Raw genomic sequence first — 20,532 nt, forward strand, 5'->3', positions numbered from 1 at the left:
CAAAATAAATAGAAAAAGTCATTATTTGTGGTAAGCTGTTTGCAAAATGTTTTTAAATGCAAACAGCACCTTTAAAAGCCCCTTTGATTATTACAGTAGTCTGATCAACTTTAATATAGCACAGCAGGCACTTCAATTGCTGAGCAATGTTTTCACTTAATTTTATCACTTAATGTTATCACTTCTTTGAAACCTTTCAAGGTTTCAAAGGAACATCAAAAGGGAAATGGCAGGATCTAAACTTTGTTGCTTAGATGTTTTCATGATCCTGGAAACTCTGTACACAGTGCAGGAAGCAGCAGTATACAATTAAAACATAAGCAGTGCCAATTCTTGAGGCAATATCTCCATTTCCTCAGAGACATATGGAAGCTCCATTCTGTCTTGGCATTACAATAATTGCTTTGTAGCCATGAATATTGATAAAAGCAAGAGTTTCATGGATATTTTTATATCTTGCATCTATATTTAGAACACTCTGCTCAGACATTTGTTCTAAATTATAAACACATTTGGGGCTGGGTTTATTGATGCTACTACATATATTGTTTGTGAGAACATTGGCATGCCTTTATCACTTGCAATATTATTTGCAAGCATAACCTGTTTTTTTGGTGCATTAATTTGCAAAATCAGTCTGATAATTTTGTTAATGGTTAGTTTACAAGTATTTTCGTTCTCACAAGGCAGAACCAATTTTATTTAAAAAAAAACAGGAAAATATCAAAGCTGCAGAAATGGTACATTTCTTTAATGAATAATATGTAATAAGCAGCCATATCAAATGCATAATAAAGCTAATAAGTCCTTTTTTATTTAATCTAGTAGCTATATATGAGGCAAGATGACTGGAACTGGAAAGTTCAGAGCCTTTTATAGAATGTATATCGTGCAATTTGCCTATACACACAAGTGGTCAAATATAATGTATCAGTTTGCTTAGACTTTATCAAGCTGATGTAAAGGTTGCCAATCAGGTATGCTCTCCAACCAATCAGCCCATGGGCCAGCTGGATTGAGAATGACTATGATATTGGTCAGATTTGGTGGTCCCTATTGTATGTGCAGGCCAACCTAAAACCTGCCCCATCAGTGGGTCAGGCATGTTCAGGCCAGGAATTGGGCCCGCTCATCGGGTCTGGGTTGGACACAGCTTATACTTGCCCTGCCGTAGCACACATAACTTTTTGTTATGACTGGGCTGCTTCATAATTGGTGGGACAATGGAACTTTGCCCCAACTAAAGTTGAAAAGAATCTTTTTTTTTTTTTCTTCCTTTTTTTTCTTCAACCAACATAGCAAAGGGGTCAAGCCAGAAAAGCTGCCAGTGCATGTGTATGAGGTTGATGAAGATGCAGACAAAGATGAGGTAAGTTGTTGCTTGACAAACACTAATGTGTTTGTATGACACTTCTAAACAGTCTTAGTATTCTGCCCCTCTGCTGAATAACATAATATACAGTGAATAAAGTAACCCCATTGTAAAATATAATTCACTGAAGAGTTTCATGACCTTTATAAAGGTCATGGAATTTCAAGGTGACATACACAGCTCTGTGTTTTCCGAAGTCGCACAAAGTTATTTTACAAGGAATTTAATACCCAAACAGATGAATCTCCTAGTGTGCCATTAGCTTTAGATGTATTTTAATGCTGTAAGTAGTATTTTCACTGAAGACTATTTTGCAGACACTGTACTTTACTATTTAGGAGTCTGAATAAAGTGTATAGCCCTCTGAATCTGTGGCAAAATGATTCCATTCTTTTCTGGTGAGCAGATTCCCTCCCACAATAGAGCAATACATTTCCTTAGGCAGAAAAAAATACATCTGAGGCCTTACTTTAGCAACCTTTTTTTTGTAGGATGCTGCTTCTCTTGGGTCTCAAAAGGGTGGAATCACAAAGCAGGGGTGGCTGTACAAAGGCAACATGAATAGTGCAATAAGTGTGACCATGAGGGTAAGTTTTTATTAATTTATGATTGCAAAATGTTATTTGAAACATTGCTTCATTTATTGTTTAATTTTTCCACTCTAGTCTTTCAAAAGAAGGTTTTTCCACCTGATACAGCTAGGAGATGGCTCGTACAATCTAAATTTCTACAAAGATGAGAAAATCTCCAAAGAACCTAAAGGATCAATATTCCTTGATTCCTGTATGGGAGTAGTGCAGGTAAATATTCATTTTGTTTTGTTTTTTGTTGTCAGTTTACCTACATCAGAATTATTGCTGCAGGGAATTTAACATTTAAATTCTGGAAACTAAAACCTGGATTTCACGGTTTCCCACATCTTGCTATTTTTGTTTTGAGTCACTTCCTGCTCTAATGCATTTCAATGCTTAGCTGTGGTGGGAATTTGATGTAGGAGTTCACATTCCATGCTGTAGAAATATTCACATACCATGACGCTTCAGCTTTGCACCAGCATAAACACAGCAATCCCTCACACATCCCTGCTGCTAGCTTCTAAAGTTTTATGAACATGTAAGTCTTATTCATGATTAGTCACTTTAGGTGTTAGATCTTACTCATATTAAGCCTGCAATTAAATGTCAAATAAGACTTCTGTGGTAGGGTGGAGGTATAGAGGTGGTCTTGTTGGATCATTGTTAGTTTTATTAAAACCCCATACCTAAGCTGCTATAGGAAGGGTCACCAACCTTTTTTTTTTTTTTTAACCTTTGAGCCATATTCAAATGAAAGAAGAGCTGGGAAGCAATACAAGCATAAAAAATCCAGGGGGTGCCAAATAAGGGCTGTGGTTGGTTATTTGGTAGTCTGTATGTGGACTGGCAGTCTACAGGAGGCTCTATTTGGCATTCCACCTGGATGTTATGCAACCCAATATTGCCCCAAACCAAGAATTCAAAAATAAGCAATTGCTTTGAGGCCACTGGGAATAACATCAAAGGGGTTGGTGAGCAACATATCTTGCGAGTCACTGGTTGGGTAAAACTGCAAAGGCTCTAGTTCCTCACATTTTTATGCAATCTTTTTGTTCAACCCACTGAATTAAAGCTGAAAGTCTGCAGTTCAACTACATCTGAGTTATTTCATTTTAAATTCATTGTGGTAATGTACAGAACCAAAATTAGAAAAAAGTTGTCTGTCCAAATATTTATGGACCTAACTGTAGTCCCCTTATCTAGAAAACCCTAGGGCCCAAGCATTCCAGATACTAGATCATATAACCATAGTACTTAAAAGCTTCGAATCAAGTAGAAAATATTGTATTATGTACAAAATGTTTTTGTTGCCAAAACAATACTAAAATAATGTGCTCCTCTCAGAACAATAGGGTCCGGCGCTTTGCTTTCGAACTAAAGATGCAGGACAAGAGCAGTTATCTTTTGGCTGCAGACAGTGATGCAGAAATGGAAGATTGGATAAGCACCCTAAACAAAATCCTGCAACTGAACTTTGAAGCTGCTATGCAAGAAAAAAGGAATGGAGAGGCTCACGAAGGTAAGAAAATGCTGCTTTGTTTGCATGCTTCATTCAACGTCAAATCTGAAGGCTACAACTTGCATTTGATTGTATGCCTGTATTCTATTTCGGAATCTGCCAGAATTTTAAAATTGAGGAGTTTGACTTTTGTTTCCCTTTTTAATCTGGCATGTATAGGTTATTTATACCTGGCCTTAAAAGTCAAATTTTTTACAGTGTAAAATTGCTTTGCTACAAAAGAAGCTTTAAATTGACTTCACAATAATTTTATTGTATGTCTTTGGCAGATGATGATCAGAGCAAATTCGAAAATTCATCCTCTAGTCTAGATAGTTACCTTCAAGAAAAGGTTTGTAATTCACACTCTTTTTATCTAATGGTGTTCTTTCTTGTTATGTTTTGTTAGTGTAGTTATTTGTTACAAATGTGCAAAAACATTTGGGTGGCAATGGAAGCAGTTTGTTTCTCTATATATGTATATAGAGTAATATATATATATATATATATATATATATATATATATATATATATATATATATATATATATATTATGCTATTCAGTGTCATAACATATAGAGTGATGTTTAAAAAGTCAAATTTAAAGGGCTTAAGAATTGTTTTCACTTCTGCAGCTGTGGGTATACACTTTGAACTGGAGAATCAGTAGTTTTAGTAGAAAAAAATGTGCCCCCCAGCTAAGAACTGTGACAACATGCAAATAGTTTCTACTCCTAATGCAGGCATCCACACACAGAGCCCAGGGCACTCACTCGGTATGTGCATGTGTGTAATGCAGAAATGCATACTGAGCTGACAAATATTGGGTTTGTTGCCTCTATCTTTTGTGTGAGCTCTATGCTCACATAGCAACAGGGTGCCCTTTAAGAGGAGATAAGGAATGAAAATTTTGACCAGCATTGATAAAAAATGCAACAATATTTCCATTTAGGACTCATACATGCAGCCATGCATATTGAAGACACTATTCACATGAAAAATATATCAGATTAAGGCACTGATGAGTAGAAATTTACATGAGAAGTGCACAGTTGTTTGTGTTCTATATGTGCTGGTTTGGTTTATGTACATTTAGAATATATAATTATGTGCTCAGGAGTTCAGTTTTCAAAAAAGTTCAGTAAAAATTATCTGTAGGTGTGATCAGTTCAGTGGTGGATTAAGGTTTGCAGGAACCCACAGGGCTCCCCAGTTACTAATTCTTCCAACACAGTCTGACCCTGATGGAGTTGGATTTGATTGAGCTTGTTTGTAAGTGCTCTGATGGCACTTCCACGGCAAACACATTCAAACACCCATATCAATATATTTAGGGTATTAACACACATTGTTCATACAGCTATAAAAATGGTCAAAGTCTTTATTACCACCCAGACTTTGCAATGGACTAGTCTTTAAAACCACTTCCTCACCAAATCCTTCAGTGGAAAGGTTCATGGCTTCTTGATGTGGTTGTTCTGCAATGAACTACAGCACTGGAGCCTTTCCTTTTGGTTTGAAAAGGCCTTGCACATCTTGAATAAAACTGATATTTTTCACAGTGGGCTGATTAAGATCCAAAACTAAAAACATAAAGAAAGATACAAATTTCTATGCTGGGAAAAGTAAATTATTTACTTATGGAATTACATAATAAATTTCATTATCCCATGCCTTAATGCCAAAAATGAACAGATAAAATGGATGTTAATGCATGTTTAAGGACATACCATTCATCAACAATTGTATTATGTTTTTGCTGTTTTCGTTATTATAGAGCCCCAGAGATTCAGAGACCAAGCTAAAAAATGAAAGCCGAGTGAAACTATTTGCCTTGGATTCTGACACTCAGGTAAACACTAATAAAGAGTGCAAGTAATATGCAGGGTGTCTTTATATGCAGATATCTGCATAAAAATGGGAATGTTTGCATTTTTGCTCTGAAATCTGCTCCATGTATGTAGCACCACACAGGCTAAAACCATGCCTGTCAATTGGGCTACATGACAGAGGATATACTTTCCTGAATAAAAATCAGACTAAGGAAAGCAGATGATCCTTTCAGTGTCTGCCTGTTCTTCCAAATTACAAGTAAACATTTGATTATTTAGCTGAGTAGCAAAATGGCTGGATTTGCTTTGGTCAGGATTAGACTGCAACTACCAGTTACAGTGATATCAAAGCCTTTAGCTGTATTTTAATTTCCAGTGTCTATGTAAATTTGATGACAGGATTAGCCAGAATAATGAAAGAAAGTTTGGAGTCATATAACCGTGACTATAATATATAAATAACAAAGAATACTAATTACTTTTTACTGTGTGATCTATTATTTATGTAGGTATGTGTTACCCCTTTGAAATCAAGGTTAGAATGGATGTCCAAAATGAAACATATGAAAAAATGTATTTGGCATATTTTATACATGCGTTGGATGTTGTCTGTCTTTTCAGTAATAGGTTTGTGACTGGTAGGGATAATTATTTATTGTGGATTACATACACAATTTATTTTAAAAACACCTTTCTAGGGACGCACCACAGCAGCACATCTTTTAGTGCACATTTTGGCAAACCTCTGTCCTGTTTTCCCCAGAAAAAAGGGCTTGGTATTTGGATGCTTACCAATAACGTATCCCTCAGTTTTGCTGTGGGATTCATCATGACAGGCTTCTCCTTCTAAGTATCACATTACTTAGAGTGAGAGGATGTGGAACTTCCCTAGTTTGTATTTCTTGAGAACATTTTCTGGGCGCTCATGAGAAAACCTATTAGCAAGTATCACTTTATTAGTGTGATGTTTCTTGAAATAATGGTCCAGAACTTATGGTCATGTTTTTTTTTCTTTTAAGAAACTTGATTTTTCAGGAATTGAGCCAGAGGTAAAACCTTTTGAAGAGAAGTTTGGCAAAAGGATATTAGTGAAGTGCAATGACTTAGCATTCAATCTTCAGAGTTGTGTCGCTGAAAATGAAGAGGGACCAACAACAAATGTAAGAGGAAAAAAAGGTCATGTATAAATGTTTTAATTAAAAGTAAATATGGTTGTGCAGAAGCACATCTGTCTCGCTTTCTATTTTCTAGCTGAAGTTTCATGATATATGGTTTATTAGCAGTTTTAAAAAGAGACAACATTTTTCATTATAACAAATAAGGGAAAGTTGTGTTCACAACTAATTTTTAAAAACATTAAGCGGTGTTGCAATGAGGTTGTGACCACAAAATTCACATACAGTAGACAAATACAAGAGGTCCTCCGCACTCAACCCATTATAAATATAGGACATTGAAACATTTTGTGGCTTAAGTTACTTAAAATGCCTTACCCTTTAAACAAAACAGGGATTGTTTGTCCACATATTGCAATATATTTAAGCTGGCCAATATAGTCAGGTGATCCCACTGGTGGGCAATAAAAGTGTAACCAAGTTTGAGAGTTTTACTTGGAAAGCAGCAAGTTAGTTGGGGGTAAAAGCCAGCTTAAATATATTGCAATATTATACATTATAAAATGTATAATGAAGCAGAATTCTTTTTATTTTGTTTGTTTTTTTTAAATTTGTTTTAATTAAGCATTTTCTTTTTAACAAACGAGTACAGAAGGAAAGAAAAGGCATTGTCTTACATCACAATATGTATTCATGGGTATACATTCATGCACTGCAGAGGAGATTATGTAAATAAGTCGTACAGAGAGCAAGTGAGAAATATTTTAGACTGTTATTTGCAACAAGGGAGCTGCAGTTTCTGATCGCTCAAGCCAGGGGCCCCATATCGCTTGGAATTTATCCAGACAACCTCTGGCGAGATATACCACTTTCTGTAGAGGGAGTATTTCGTTTACTAAAATTTTCCATCTGCCCAGGGTGTGGGGTCTAGTATCTTTGCATGTTAATAATAATATACCTTTTTTGCACAGTATAACATTTTTAAATAGAACAATCTCTGGTAGGAGGGGAGAGTGAGAGGTTCAGTGTGGCCCATCAAGCATAACTCAGGGGAGCTTATGTTTCAGAAGGTCAAATCTGGTCTGGACAAAGTCCAAGACTTTGCCCCAGTAGCGTTGGATGTGAGGGCATTCCCAGAACACATGGTAGAAAGTACCCACCTCTAACAGTTGTCCGGGGTACCCGGGTATATCTTAGCTAGCAGAAGCTGAAGCAGAATTCTTAAAGAATCAGATGCAAGTTGAGTGTAGGAACTGGCCACACTGTGGAAGACTTTGACCAAGTTGGCCATCTTAAATATATTGCAATATATGGACAAACAATCCCTGTTTTGTTTAAAGGATAAGGCATTTTTAGCAACTTAAGACACAAAATGTTTCAATGTCCTTAATATATTGTTAATGGGTTAAGTTCAGAGGACCTCTTGTATTTGTCTAACATTTTTCATTGTTTTACAACATATTTAGGAAATTTTAAGGTCAAACTTTGCACAAAACAGCAACAATCGGAAACCTATTTAGAATGGCACCATTTAAGAGTTTTCATCCTAGCAAATACCGGTTTTTACATTTTCCTTAAGACCCACCCTTTAGGATATTTTCACAGTAAATGTATTGCAAATGTATTTCTCTCTTTTGTTCATAAAAGGGAATGATGGTAAACTGTCCTTAACATAAAGGCAGAGGAGAGGTTAGTAAAATCAGCATTGGACACCATATGAATTGGTTGATTTAATCTGGCAGGGGAACCACCCTAACAAATGTTTCCTCAAGTGTTTTTCTGATGAGCTAGCATGTTGTATATTTTTCTCTTTCTAATATGACCATGAAAAAACACATTTTTTTCCAGGTTGAACCTTTCTTTGTCACTTTATCTCTGTTCGATATTAAAACCAACCGGAAGATATCGTCTGACTTTCATGTCGATTTAAACCATGCCTCTGTGAGGCAAATGATTTGTGCCCCTTCACAGCAGCTCTTAAATGGTGGTGGGGATGTCAGCCGATCAATCCTCGGATCTATTCAAGAGTCCATGCTGCAGTATCCCAAACAGGTACTGGCGTAATTAGGTCACTTTTGATCACCTTTCTGCTGCTGGTTGCACACTTGTGCGAGTAAAAGGATTTAGTTAAAAATGCATGTCATGTTTCCACCCAAAATTAAGGGCTTAAATAATTCAGTTAAGAATCGTTAAAATGAAGGGAAACTGAAGCACTTCAAAGAAAGTGACTAAATAATTTAAGGGTCCTTGTATTTAATATTCTGTCTAAAATGTAAACTCTATGAATAAAAAAATCCATTGTCTGCCTTGAAATTTTTTATCATGCTCTATACAACTTACAAATTTATGACACAAACAAGCATTTCTATAACAATTCACAAATCTGTATTTAAGTTATTACATTTTCTCACAGATATTGTCACTTGTGCTTCCTTTTTATGTTCTGATTGTAAGCTTGCTAGAGAAAGATGTTGCTGGGCCTGTCATGCCTTACTGTATGTATAGAAGTGTGTATTTGAAAGTGAAATCCTCTCTAGCAGATAAAACGACTTCAGCTCCCCAACATCCCATGACTGAAAACACAAATAATTTACATAAATAGATACATGGCTATTAGTCACTGCCTTTTAGCAGCAATGAGTGCATTCTCACATGCTGTATATCTCTTCTCCACGCAGGGCATATTTTCTGTTACCTGTCCGCATACTGATATCTTCCTTGTGGCCAGAATAGAAAAGGTCCTTCAAGGCAGCATTGCTCATTGTGCAGAACCATACATGAAGAGCTCGGACTCTGCAAAGGTGATGAAAGAGTTTCAATTCAAAGCAAGAATTTAATACCTGCATGCTACCTATGGTCCTTCACAACCAAATGTCTTACTTTTTAGCAGGTTGATGTTTTCACTTTCATTTATAGATTATTGTTATGTAAAAGACACACGTTATATAAGAACATTCTCTTATTTAGGTTTACCGTATATACTCGAGTATAAGCCGTCCCGAGTATAAGCCAAGGTACCTAATTTTACCTCCAAAAACTGGGAAAGCTTATTGACTCGAGTATAAGCCTAGGGTGAGAAATGCAGCAGCTTCTGGTAAGTTTCAATCAAAAAATTTAGTGTTTCTGCTCCCATTGGAGGTGCCGGCATCTCGTTTTTGGATGCCGGCGACCATTCTTGGACGCTGGCGAATATTCTTGGAGACTATTCTTGGACACCGCCGACTATTCTTGGACGCCGGCGACTATTCTTAGGTGCCGGAGACTATTCTTAGGCGCCAGCGACTATTCTTAGACGCCGGCGACCGTTTTTGCGCTTGACCCCAGTATAAGCCGAGGTAGAGTTTTTCAGCATATTTTTGGGGCTGAAAAACACGGCTTATACTCGAGTATATACGGTACTTAAAATTCTTTACCTTACTGGGGATGTTTTTACTTAGCTTTTTTTTTCATTTCTTTTAAGATTTTGAAGTGTTTTCAGAGCTCTATTAACTAGTCATGATGGTAACCACACACTTCATCAAATGTATGGAGGGCAATACCAGGTATTCAAACTATGGCCATACCAACTGCAAATCTGTTAACTTAAGTAGACATGCTAAATGTATTAGTAACAAACAGAATCTGCTATGCAGGATGTGAATCTTTTAAATGCTTCCCCATATATATATATATATATATATATATATATATATATATATATATATATATATATATATATATATATATATATATATATATATATATATATATATTTCTCCAGGGAGACTGTTAAAGGCCAAATTGTGCTTGCTAAAATCTATACATGTACATGGCTGTTCATATTTTCCAATTAATTATTCATTGTGATTAAACATTTATAGTTATTTTAGCTGTAGCTTTAAATATTTTAATGCATTTGGAATGTTGATCTTCAGATGGAGTATTTTTACCAATTTACTACTGATTTTTCCAAAATACGCTGTAAAAAATTGAAAAGATGGGCTTTTGTTGTTACAGAATGGCAGAGAACATCATCGACTTTAGTGTAACTGAATTGTTTTCCTCACACTGTTCTTATTTAGGAATAAAAAGGTGCTTGAAACGTGTAGAATATTTATGGTTTATATTAAAATGATTATCAAGGAGATTCTCCACAAACACTGTATAGATTAGTAAAAGCAAAGAGTATTAAAATGTGTGATGTTTGATGAACAGAGAAATAAATAAACCCTGAGACCTGTAAAGTATAAATGAATGTATAGTTTGTTTACAATATGTGTATACTGCTTTTTAAGTAAATTTTATTGCATCTTGCAGGTTGCACAGAAGGTTTTGAAAAATGCTAAACAGGCATGTAGTAGGCTTGGCCAGTACCGGATGCCATTTGCATGGGCAGCAAGGTAACAACGTGCCCTTGTATCTTTACAACTGGATACAACCAGTTGTTATTTGATTAGGTTGGACTGCACTCCATTAAACACAGCTTCCAAACAAATTGGGTCTTTGCTTTAATTTTTTCATTGATAATATAAAAACAAATCGCTAGTTGGCTGCTACGGAAAACGACGCTTGTGCAATTAAGCACATATGTTAATAAATGACTCCTAGGGCAAATTTATCAAAAGGTCGAATTTCTAAGTTATGCGCATTTTTTTAACTCTAATAAATTTGAGTTTACTTACTTGAATGGGAGTTTATTTATGAAAAAACGTGAACGTCTAATATTCGATCAAATATGAACGACCCGAAATTCGAATTGATTTTGATACTTGGATGTCAGGAAGGCAATTAACATATTGAAATGGTTTAACAGACCTCTGCCATTGACTTGTAAAATTAAATTGGCAGGTTTTTGGTGGCAAATGTTCGAATTAGAACTGTTTCCAGGGTCAAGGTGTTATAGATCTCAAATTCGAATTTACATTCAAGTTGGTGCTTTTAAATTCGAATTTGTGAGTTTTGACAAAAATTTTTTTGAAAATTCAAATTTATCGTTCAAACTTTAATTAATCTGTCTCTTAATGTACATAACTCAGTTGCTTAATAATGGAGCAGTTGCTAGTTGTTACTTGGGCTTGAAATCCACATGTGTTGTTTCCCAGTGCTGAAATCAGATATGCAGTCCTTTTCTAGTCTTCTACAACTGCATGTTCACAATGACTATATTATATTCAGGAATGATTCATTGCATATTTTTTGGAGCCTCATTTCTTCTTTGTAAACAAAATGAATCGGAACACTGTAATTTAGTCTCTCTGAACATATTAATTCACTGATAAACTATTTTAACCTTTCCAGGGAAGGCCAGTCATTGAAACTTTCAACTTTTACTTCAATCCCAGTGAAATATATATTGTCCATTGTGGAGTGTAAGGGCACACGGGGAGATTAATCGCCCGCGATTCTACATGCAAATTGCCAGCTATTATGCACACATTACAATTTGAGATCGCCTGTAGCTCCAAAATGCAGACCATTTTTGGAGCGATATGTCAGAAATAGCATGTACATAGAGAAGTACTGAAATCTCCTACAAGTACACACAGATTACTAGCTGCGATAGTATGTAAATTCTTGCGCTGGCATAATGACGTGGAGACAACACATCAAGGGAATGAATGCCGAGACGGCTCCCGGCTCTTGCGTGGGAGGAGAACGTAGCGCGAAGCACTATGGGATATAAATCACTTGGAATCATAAGTCGCGTGAAATCTTTCCTGCACAAAGACGATCGTCTTGTCGCAGCGACTTCCTTTTTAAAAATCGCGGGCGACTTATCTCCCTGTGTGCCCTTACCCTAATGTCTTAATGCAATTACTTGAATGAGTTCAATTTTCAAGACTTGTTTTTTGCATATTTGTTTCTGATTCTGACTTTGCAAATCCTGTGTATGCTTTTACTATATCCAGCTATAAACTTTATCCAGACATCTGAATTCAGTAGGAGCACAATCTCCATGTACAGAGCTTTAAATGGAAACTTGTCTTGCAGATCATTGTTTAAAGATTCAAATGGAACACTAGACAAAAATGCAAGATTTTCTGCAATTTACAGACAAGACAGCAACAAAATTTCAAATGAAGACATGCTTAAGCTGCTTGCTGATTTTCGAAAGTAAGTCGTACTGGCAATTGTCAGACAATTTAATTGTCAAAGAAAGTCCTTAGAGATATATTTATATCATCACTGAATATCATCACTATCATCAACTATATAGTTAATTTAGTTATAATATATTATAAGTTAAAAAGACAGAGGCATTTGGTGCTCTGAAAATTAATTTGGAAATGTGGAATGACCAGTACAAAAACTGGAGAAAAAGCCTGGGTGCACAAATTTATTTGTTTTGTCAGCAGATTACCTTTAACATGTATGCTGTTATGTTTCTAGACCTGAGAAGATGGCCAAGCTTCCAGTTATTTTAGGGAATTTAGACATTACAATTGACAATGTATCTCCTGATTTTCCAAGTAAGTTTAAAAGAGCATAAAGAAAATATGTATAAATGGTAAGTGATTTGATCTGCTTCTAATAACATTGTCATTTGCTTTTTAGACTATGTTAACACCTCATACATTCCCATGAAACAGTTTGAGAACAGTGCAGAGACAACAGTAACGTTTGAAGTGGAAGAATTTGTACCCTGCATACCTAAACACACCCAGCCCTTCACCGTTTACAATAATCACTTATATGTTTATCCAAAGCACTTGAAATACGATGGTCAAAAGGCATTTGCCAAGGTAGGCCTTGCATTACTATTCTCATTGTAAATATGACATTTTGAAAGCTAAGGCCTGACGGAAGTTTATTGGCAAGTTTCCTATTGTTTTACTGAATTAATATGTAAAACTATAGGAAAGACAATTGCCAATAGACAGTTAAAATACTTAGCTGCTTACCTTAGATCTGAAAAAGTAACAGACATCCAGCACAGTAGACTATCGGTGGAATGTAATAAAAATCGCAATGCGAAAAGTTATGCCTTTGTGCGAATTTAATATAGCTTTTGCGAGCCCGGAAACTGTTTAGCGACCACTTCCGACAGTGAAAGACCGTTTGCGAATTTTATAGTTTGCGCCAATGCGCAGTCAATGTAATAAAACTTCTTACTGAAAAAGTCGTTATGTTTGCTCCAAAAGATTACGACACCTTCAAGCACTTCTTATGAGTGCGCAAATAAAATTCGTAATGCGCAATTAAAATTCGCAATGCAATAACAGTTTAAGGAACAATATTACATTGCGAGATGTGGATTTTTAGTCTTATTGGTGCGAATTGTTTTGCTCTTTGCTACTTTTATTACATTCCCCTGTATATGTTTCCTCTTTGCCCTGTTTCTTGTTTTGTGTAGTCTAAAAGTGTGGCATGACAAGATGAGAGAGAGCTGGATGGTAAGAGTTAAATGAGGTTTATTTTAAGGGGGGCCATACAGGGACCGACAAAACACTGCAAACTCCATCCCTCCAAACAGAGTTTTCAAGATTTTGTTCAGTGCCCACCAACGGGCCTAACTTACCGATGTCTGGTGAAAATTGGTCAGATATCAATCAAGCATGTTTGAAATTCCCATCGACCAAAGAAACATGTTGATGCTTTTCTAGTCCAATGGTTTGCAAAGATCCCACTGGATGATCTTATTGAGAGTCAAAGGTCCAATGATTGGTGGCCTTACAGGGCCCAGATACACTCATTTGACTTTGTCAAATTTTGGATTTGTCAAATGTGTGGTCTGGCTGTGTATGGATGTCTTTATATATAACATATTTATATAGAACACAAATTATTTTCTATGGGTTATAAACATTTGGTAAGTTGGTTTATTCAGGATAATACATCCCCTACCAGCAGACACCCCCTGTCTTCACAGTAGTTATTCCACTGTCTCTTACCTGTATAATAGTATGTTGAATAATCTCTATTGCAGATAAAGATGTGTGTGCATATTGTATGTTTAATAGTTTGTTTTGGGGTTTTTTAGGCAAGAAATATTGCATTGTCTATTGAATTCAAAGATGCAGATGATGAGGAATCACAGCCATTAAAGGTTAGTTTTACTAATAATTTCAGTTTGGATCTTTGTAACTGTTTAGTATGACATTTACCATTTCCCTGTCTGTTTTCCTTAGTGTATATATGGAAGACCCGGGGGACCTCTTTTTGTAAAAAATGCACTAGCCTCTGTTTTGCATCATCAGCAAAATCCTGAATTTTATGATGAGGTGAGCATTTTTAAATAGCTTGAATTAATTTTTCATGGCACATTAGTTGAAAACTATGCAGGATAATCTAAAATGTCACTTTGTGACAGTCTTTCAACTTTTCTAGCTGTACATCTGTGACCCAGCAATTTTTCGAGTATGTTGTGTAGAAGGCTTATTTTATATTTTCAGAAAATAGTTATCTTTTTGGTATTTTTTTGCTCTTGCAGTTTAAATGGCTCCACAAATTCTGTTTGATATATTTAGGTAATACATTGTGCATTATTAGACAGACAGTTTATAGAAATTTGTTTACAGGATTGCATGGAGCATTGGATGATATCTTTGCTGCAGCACACTAATCATTATGAGTGATGGCTGCTCACTGACCACATGACCAGTATCTCCCTATTTCAGCATAGCTGGAACTGCGGTTGAATTTATATTTAATCAGATACAGTATCCCTAATATCTGGTCTGTGAATCCTTTGAGCACTGATGTCTTTGAATACATAACCTTGCTCCACCATGTCTGTGAATAGGACCTGTTAGAAATTACAGTCCTTTACAGTAAAGGCACTGGCCTAGCCACTCGCTAGTAATATATAATCAGGACAAAAGATAGCCAATACCTTGTCTGCTACAAACGGGGTATCCCAAACTTTATTCCATGGTGCTCACAACACTTCACAGTGATCACAGTGAAGTGTTGTGAGCACCATGGAATAAAGTTTGGGATTCCCCCGTTTTTAGCAGACAAGGTATCGGCTCTCCTTTTTTCCTGATAATAGGACCTGTTGTGCCTTTCACATTGCCTGTGCCCCCCACCATCATAAAGAAACCCCAGCATTACAGTAACTATGTTTCTGTATCATCCAATCTGGAAATTGATTTGGTGGTTCTCTTTCACTTAAAGGGGTTTTTCACTTTCCAAACACATTTTTCAGTTCAATTGTTTTCAGATTGTTCACCAGAAATAAAGTCTTTTTTCAATTTCTTTCCATTTTTTTTATTAAGTTTATTGTTCCTGACCCTGGTGTTTCCGTCTGGCAGCTCAGTGTGCAGATTCTGAACAGTTACATTTAATTGTAGCAATTGTTACACTTTGCTACATTTAATTGATACATTTATCAGGTGCCTCTGTGGAATATTAGCAACTACCGTATATACTCGCGTATAAGCCAAGTTTTTCAGCACCCAAAATGTGCTGAAAAACTCAAACTCGGCTTATACACGGGTCATACCTCCTTCCGCGGCCCCAGCAGGACTGTCTGTGACTGGCCGGCGCCGCTACCCACGTGGCGGCCATGGGCGCCGCCATTTTGGGAGCGAACGCCGGCAGGGAAGGACGCGCCGCCCAGAGCTCCTGGACCTGCTCCGGGCGGCGACACAGTCAGTCACAGACAGGCAGGGAAGGACGCGCCCATCACTAATAGCAAACTGTGTGAGACTTTCCAGTGACAGAGGGATCATTAATTACGGTAATTAGTGAAAAGTAGATGCCCACAGTTTTGAAATTGCATCAGTTGTCGCTGTTTTGCTAATCATGACATTTTTGCCAATTTTGTGTCACTCAAGCTAGATCTGCTTTTAGCATGATTTGCTGGCAAACTGGCCTGATTTGCACATCCGAAATCAATATAATCACAGGCTATTCACACATTCCTAGCAATACCCAAAAGTGATTTCCAGTTTCATTATTTCATTTAATTGCTGATCATCATTATAGCTAAGTAAGTGGCTGTAAGATATAAAGCACCCACTTTGCAGTTTAATGACAAAGTCATTGATAATGATATTTGAACTGAAATTAATAATGGTTTAGTTCTAATAGCTTTTCCATTATTACTATTTGAAAGAGCAAACAAAAAAGTAATAACAATGACAATCTCACCAGGCTTAAATGACCTAGGCTTATACACGAGTCAATACATTTTTCCAGTTTTCTTAGGTAAATTAGGTACCTCGGCTTATACACGGGTCGGCTTATACACGAGTATATACGGTACTGTATCGATTTTAAGTGATGTCTTTAATAACCGGGGGACTTATGCTTAGTAGGGAGAAAAACAACAAATGTATCCAATTAATGTATCAGTTTAGAACAGTTCACAGAATCAGCGACCCCTCCCCAGAGTTGCTTCAGTAAGACATACTGTATGAAGGTGAAAAATTAACCTTTAAACTTCAATATTGGAAAAATGGTTGAAAATAGAAATAAAAGGAGAACTCCGCACAAACATAACTTAAAGGGATACTGTCATGGGAAAAAAAAATTTTTTCAAAATGAATCAGTTAATAGTGCTGCTCCAGCAGAATTCTGCACTGAAATCCATTTCTCAAAAGAGCAAACAGATTTTTTTATATTCAATTTTGAAATCTGACATGGGGCTAGACATATTGTCAATTTCCCAGCTGCCCCAAGTCATGTGACTTGTGCTCTGATAAACTTCAATCACTCTTTACTGCTGTACTGCAAGTTGGAGTGATATCACCCCCCTCCCTTTTCCCCCCCTGCAGCTAAACAACAGAACAATGGGAAGGTAACCAGATAGCAGCTCCCTAACACAAGGTAACAGCTGCCTGGTAGATCTAAGAACAGCACTCAATAGTAAAAACCCATGTCCCACTGAGACACATTCAGTTACATTGAGAAGGAAAAACAGCAGCCTGCCAGAAAGCATTTCTCTCCTGAAGTGCAGGCACACGTCACATGACTTGGGGCAGCTGGGAAATTGACAAAATGTCTAGCCCCATGTCAGATTTTAAAATTAAATATAAAAAAATCTGTTTGCTCTTTTGAGAAATGGATTTCAGTGCAGAATTCTGCTGGAGCAGCACTATTAACTGATTCATTTTGAAAAAATTTTTTTTCACATGACAGTATCCCTTTAAGCTTTTTGAAAAGTAAACATAATTCCAAGCAACTTTGCAATATATATCAATTATAAAATATGCAGACTTTTCATGATTTTTAATGATTTGGAAGAGTTCCCTAAGCCTAGCCCCCTGCTCTCCTGCTGATCTGTCTGACTACTTTGCTGAGCTACCTGACTATTGTTACTTTGTATCGGCAGTCATCTGTTCTCAGCCTGCATCCTCCATACCCCACAATTCCCTGCACATGTGATTTCAATAAGGAACAGAACATCATAGTGCAATGCATTGTGGGTTATGTAGTTCCTGCATGCTGTCTGTAAGCTGTGGAGAAGTTGTTACAATTTGTAACATCAGTGTTTTAGTCCCTCCTTCCCTGCCAGGATTTCAAATGATGCAGAAAGAGAAGAACTGTTAAACAGCTGGATTCAGCATAGAAAATGGCATTTATTCATACTTTTTGAAGAAACAGGTAACTGTGCAAATTTATCAAATTTGTCTTTGTTCCTGGTGGACATTCTGAAACCAACTGAACTGGAAATTGTGTTGGAGGATGAACAACTCCTTTAAGGCAATATATGCATGTTCTGGATATACTGTATGCAGCTGCTAGCTTTTTGTATTTTTTGTATGTTCATTTTCATTGTAAGTTGACCAAATGAATTTTAATGCATTATTATTTTGTTCAGCCTCTACAACATCAGCTTTCATTTTTGTATGTGTGTCCTAGATTAGGTCAGTCAGTCTAGAATGAAAAAAAACAACTCAACCAAACAAACTGCAATAGTAATTGTGTCAAACTTTGTTGAGAGATTCTTAGGTTTTTGATATTTCTTCTGCTCAATGCAAGATTGCAAGACCATATCAGTTTTCTGGTATGATGCAGCTTTTTGGGTCACAAGGCAAATATGGATTATTCATTTAGCTGTTTATTTAAAGTGTTTTCCTTTTTTTGTGATTGAGGGTACAGTGGAAAACATTTTTATTGTATACATTGCTTCTACCTTCCTTATTGATCTCAATCCTGGCAGGTTATGTTCTAATTTTTCCTATTAAGATACACATTCCTTTTATTAGAAGTATATTCATCTCATTTGTACACCTGACCAGTAATGCTGCCATGTCAATCATGTGTTAGTGAGGAAGCTATCATTCTCGTTTACCTCCAGTACAACCAATTCTATTGCTAATTTAAAGACACAGAAAGCAGGTGGTTTGATGAGTACATGTTCAAACTTTTCATTTGTATCCCCTGTGTGGACATAGATACAACATGAATGCAGCTTACAGAATACTAATGCACTATATAGAGTACTTTTAACTATTATAGGCAATGTATTATGTAGTAAATAAGTCACTGTTATGTACAGTATAGGGATAAAAGTGCAACTTTATTAAATATGTATTGTTTTTTTTTTTGCCAAATAAAAGAGCTGCAGTTCTAGATTATCTTATGATGAGTACTTTTTTAAATTTCTCCTGCAGATTAAAATTGAACTTCCCACACAACTTCATGAAAAGCACCATTTGTTGTTCACTTTTTTCCATGTCAGCTGTGATACTTCAAGCAAAGGAGGCACAAAAAAGAAAGATGTTATAGAAAGCCAAGGTTTGCTCAGATTATATTTTAACCAAAGTGTAATATACATTTTTAATTGGCAGCATCAGCAGCAAAATATGTGGAAAAGCAATGTATTCAAAAAACATACATTTTACGAGATTATCACTAGATATAAGCTCTACCCTATAATATAGGAATGGTCGGTTGCAAAGAAGAACATTTTGAGGTGTTTACATCTACTACTAATTTAACTTTCAGAATTGATGGAAGTTATACAGTATTATCTGTCCTTCAAATACTTTGCCACAAGAAGCACACAATCTTTGCTTCCTTTTTCTCAGTTTTCTGCCCTATTGGTTTCCAAAACTACTCCCCATCCTGTCTGACAGCCCAACACATCCCACTCCCTGTCCTGCCTCTTTCCTCCAGACCCCGTTTTATGCCTTTATTAATTTGTAAATAACACTTTGCCTGACCCTATCTACTTCTCCCTCTTTATGCCATAATGTTTTGCTTGTTCCCCAAGTCTCCTGGCAGCATGGATGTTCGCAAACAGGGGCACTCACCCCCTCTCTGGAATTTTGCATATCTCACAGCCCCCTATCCCAGATCACTGTTTAAGTGTCCCACCTTGCCCTGTTTGTCCTTGGTTCTTCTCAGCAACCTGCTTTTGGAGAAGAAATATAAGATGGCTGTGGAATGCATGGCCATCTTTGATTTTTTTTATAAGCAGAGAGAGGCAAGCAGTGTAGGAACAGCAGGAGAGCGGAATCTAGTGTTATTCTGCTTGTGCAAGTGTAGGTGAGGGAATGCTTTCAATCTATCCAGTCTGCATTCATTTTACTGGAATGTCTGGAGTTAATTGAGTGTTCATTGACCATTTCTACAATCATTATACTGGCTGATCTGGGGTTAATAACTCGCTATCCATTTTCTGTAATAATTCTATGCGCTTTTCTGGGGTATGTTTTTGTAAAATGGGTGTGTTATTTAGAGGTGAAAAAAGTTTCACAGCTCGATGCATGTCAGATTTTCATGGTTTATACTCTCTACTTAAAGGAGAAGGAAAGCTCCAAGACAGTTTATTGCCAACAGATTAGCCACAATAGTGCAAGCTAGAACACTATATTTATTCTGCAGAATGCTTTACCATACCTGAGTAAACTGCTCTAGACACTGTCTCTGTTTGTTTAGGATAGAAGCTGCCATATAATCTTGGTGTGACATCACTTCCTGCCTGAGTCTCTCCCTGCTCACTTACAGCTCTGAGCTCAGATTACAGCAGGGATGGGAGGAAGGAGGGGGAGAGGAGCAAACTGAGCATGCTCAAGCCCTCCCCTGGAGGTTTATGCTGAAAACAGGAAGTCTGATACAGAGCCCATGTGTACACAATAAAATGAAAGAAATGCAGTGTTTCTTATGACAGAGGACTCAAAGCAGCATTACTTTGAGGGGTTACTGGTGTATTTATATAGACCTTTCTGATAAAGCTTACTTAATTTTAGCCTTTCCTTCTCCTTTA

General features: G+C 36.6%; 1 protein-coding gene across 18 annotated transcripts in view; it reads left to right on the forward strand.

Moving 5' to 3' along the window:
* Nucleotides 1–20,532, forward strand: part of LOC108709750 (dedicator of cytokinesis protein 9) — a 161,326-nt gene that overhangs the window by 79,591 nt on the left and 61,203 nt on the right. For all 18 annotated transcript variants that reach the window (XM_041584268.1, XM_018249866.2, XM_041584279.1 and 15 more), the window contains exons 5-20: nucleotides 1,300–1,369; nucleotides 1,864–1,959; nucleotides 2,038–2,172; nucleotides 3,292–3,466; nucleotides 3,736–3,797; nucleotides 5,223–5,297; nucleotides 6,297–6,437; nucleotides 8,241–8,444; nucleotides 9,071–9,193; nucleotides 10,689–10,771; nucleotides 12,363–12,485; nucleotides 12,762–12,841; nucleotides 12,927–13,114; nucleotides 14,353–14,418; nucleotides 14,501–14,593; nucleotides 18,935–19,058. In XM_041584268.1, the coding sequence (XP_041440202.1) occupies nucleotides 1,300–1,369; nucleotides 1,864–1,959; nucleotides 2,038–2,172; nucleotides 3,292–3,466; nucleotides 3,736–3,797; nucleotides 5,223–5,297; nucleotides 6,297–6,437; nucleotides 8,241–8,444; nucleotides 9,071–9,193; nucleotides 10,689–10,771; nucleotides 12,363–12,485; nucleotides 12,762–12,841; nucleotides 12,927–13,114; nucleotides 14,353–14,418; nucleotides 14,501–14,593; nucleotides 18,935–19,058 (1,838 nt within the window). The remainder of the gene's footprint in view (nucleotides 1–1,299; nucleotides 1,370–1,863; nucleotides 1,960–2,037; nucleotides 2,173–3,291; nucleotides 3,467–3,735; nucleotides 3,798–5,222; nucleotides 5,298–6,296; nucleotides 6,438–8,240; nucleotides 8,445–9,070; nucleotides 9,194–10,688; nucleotides 10,772–12,362; nucleotides 12,486–12,761; nucleotides 12,842–12,926; nucleotides 13,115–14,352; nucleotides 14,419–14,500; nucleotides 14,594–18,934; nucleotides 19,059–20,532) is intronic.

Source organism: Xenopus laevis, chromosome 2S, assembly GCF_017654675.1.
Source record: "Xenopus laevis strain J_2021 chromosome 2S, Xenopus_laevis_v10.1, whole genome shotgun sequence".
Classification (NCBI taxonomy): domain Eukaryota; kingdom Metazoa; phylum Chordata; class Amphibia; order Anura; family Pipidae; genus Xenopus; species Xenopus laevis.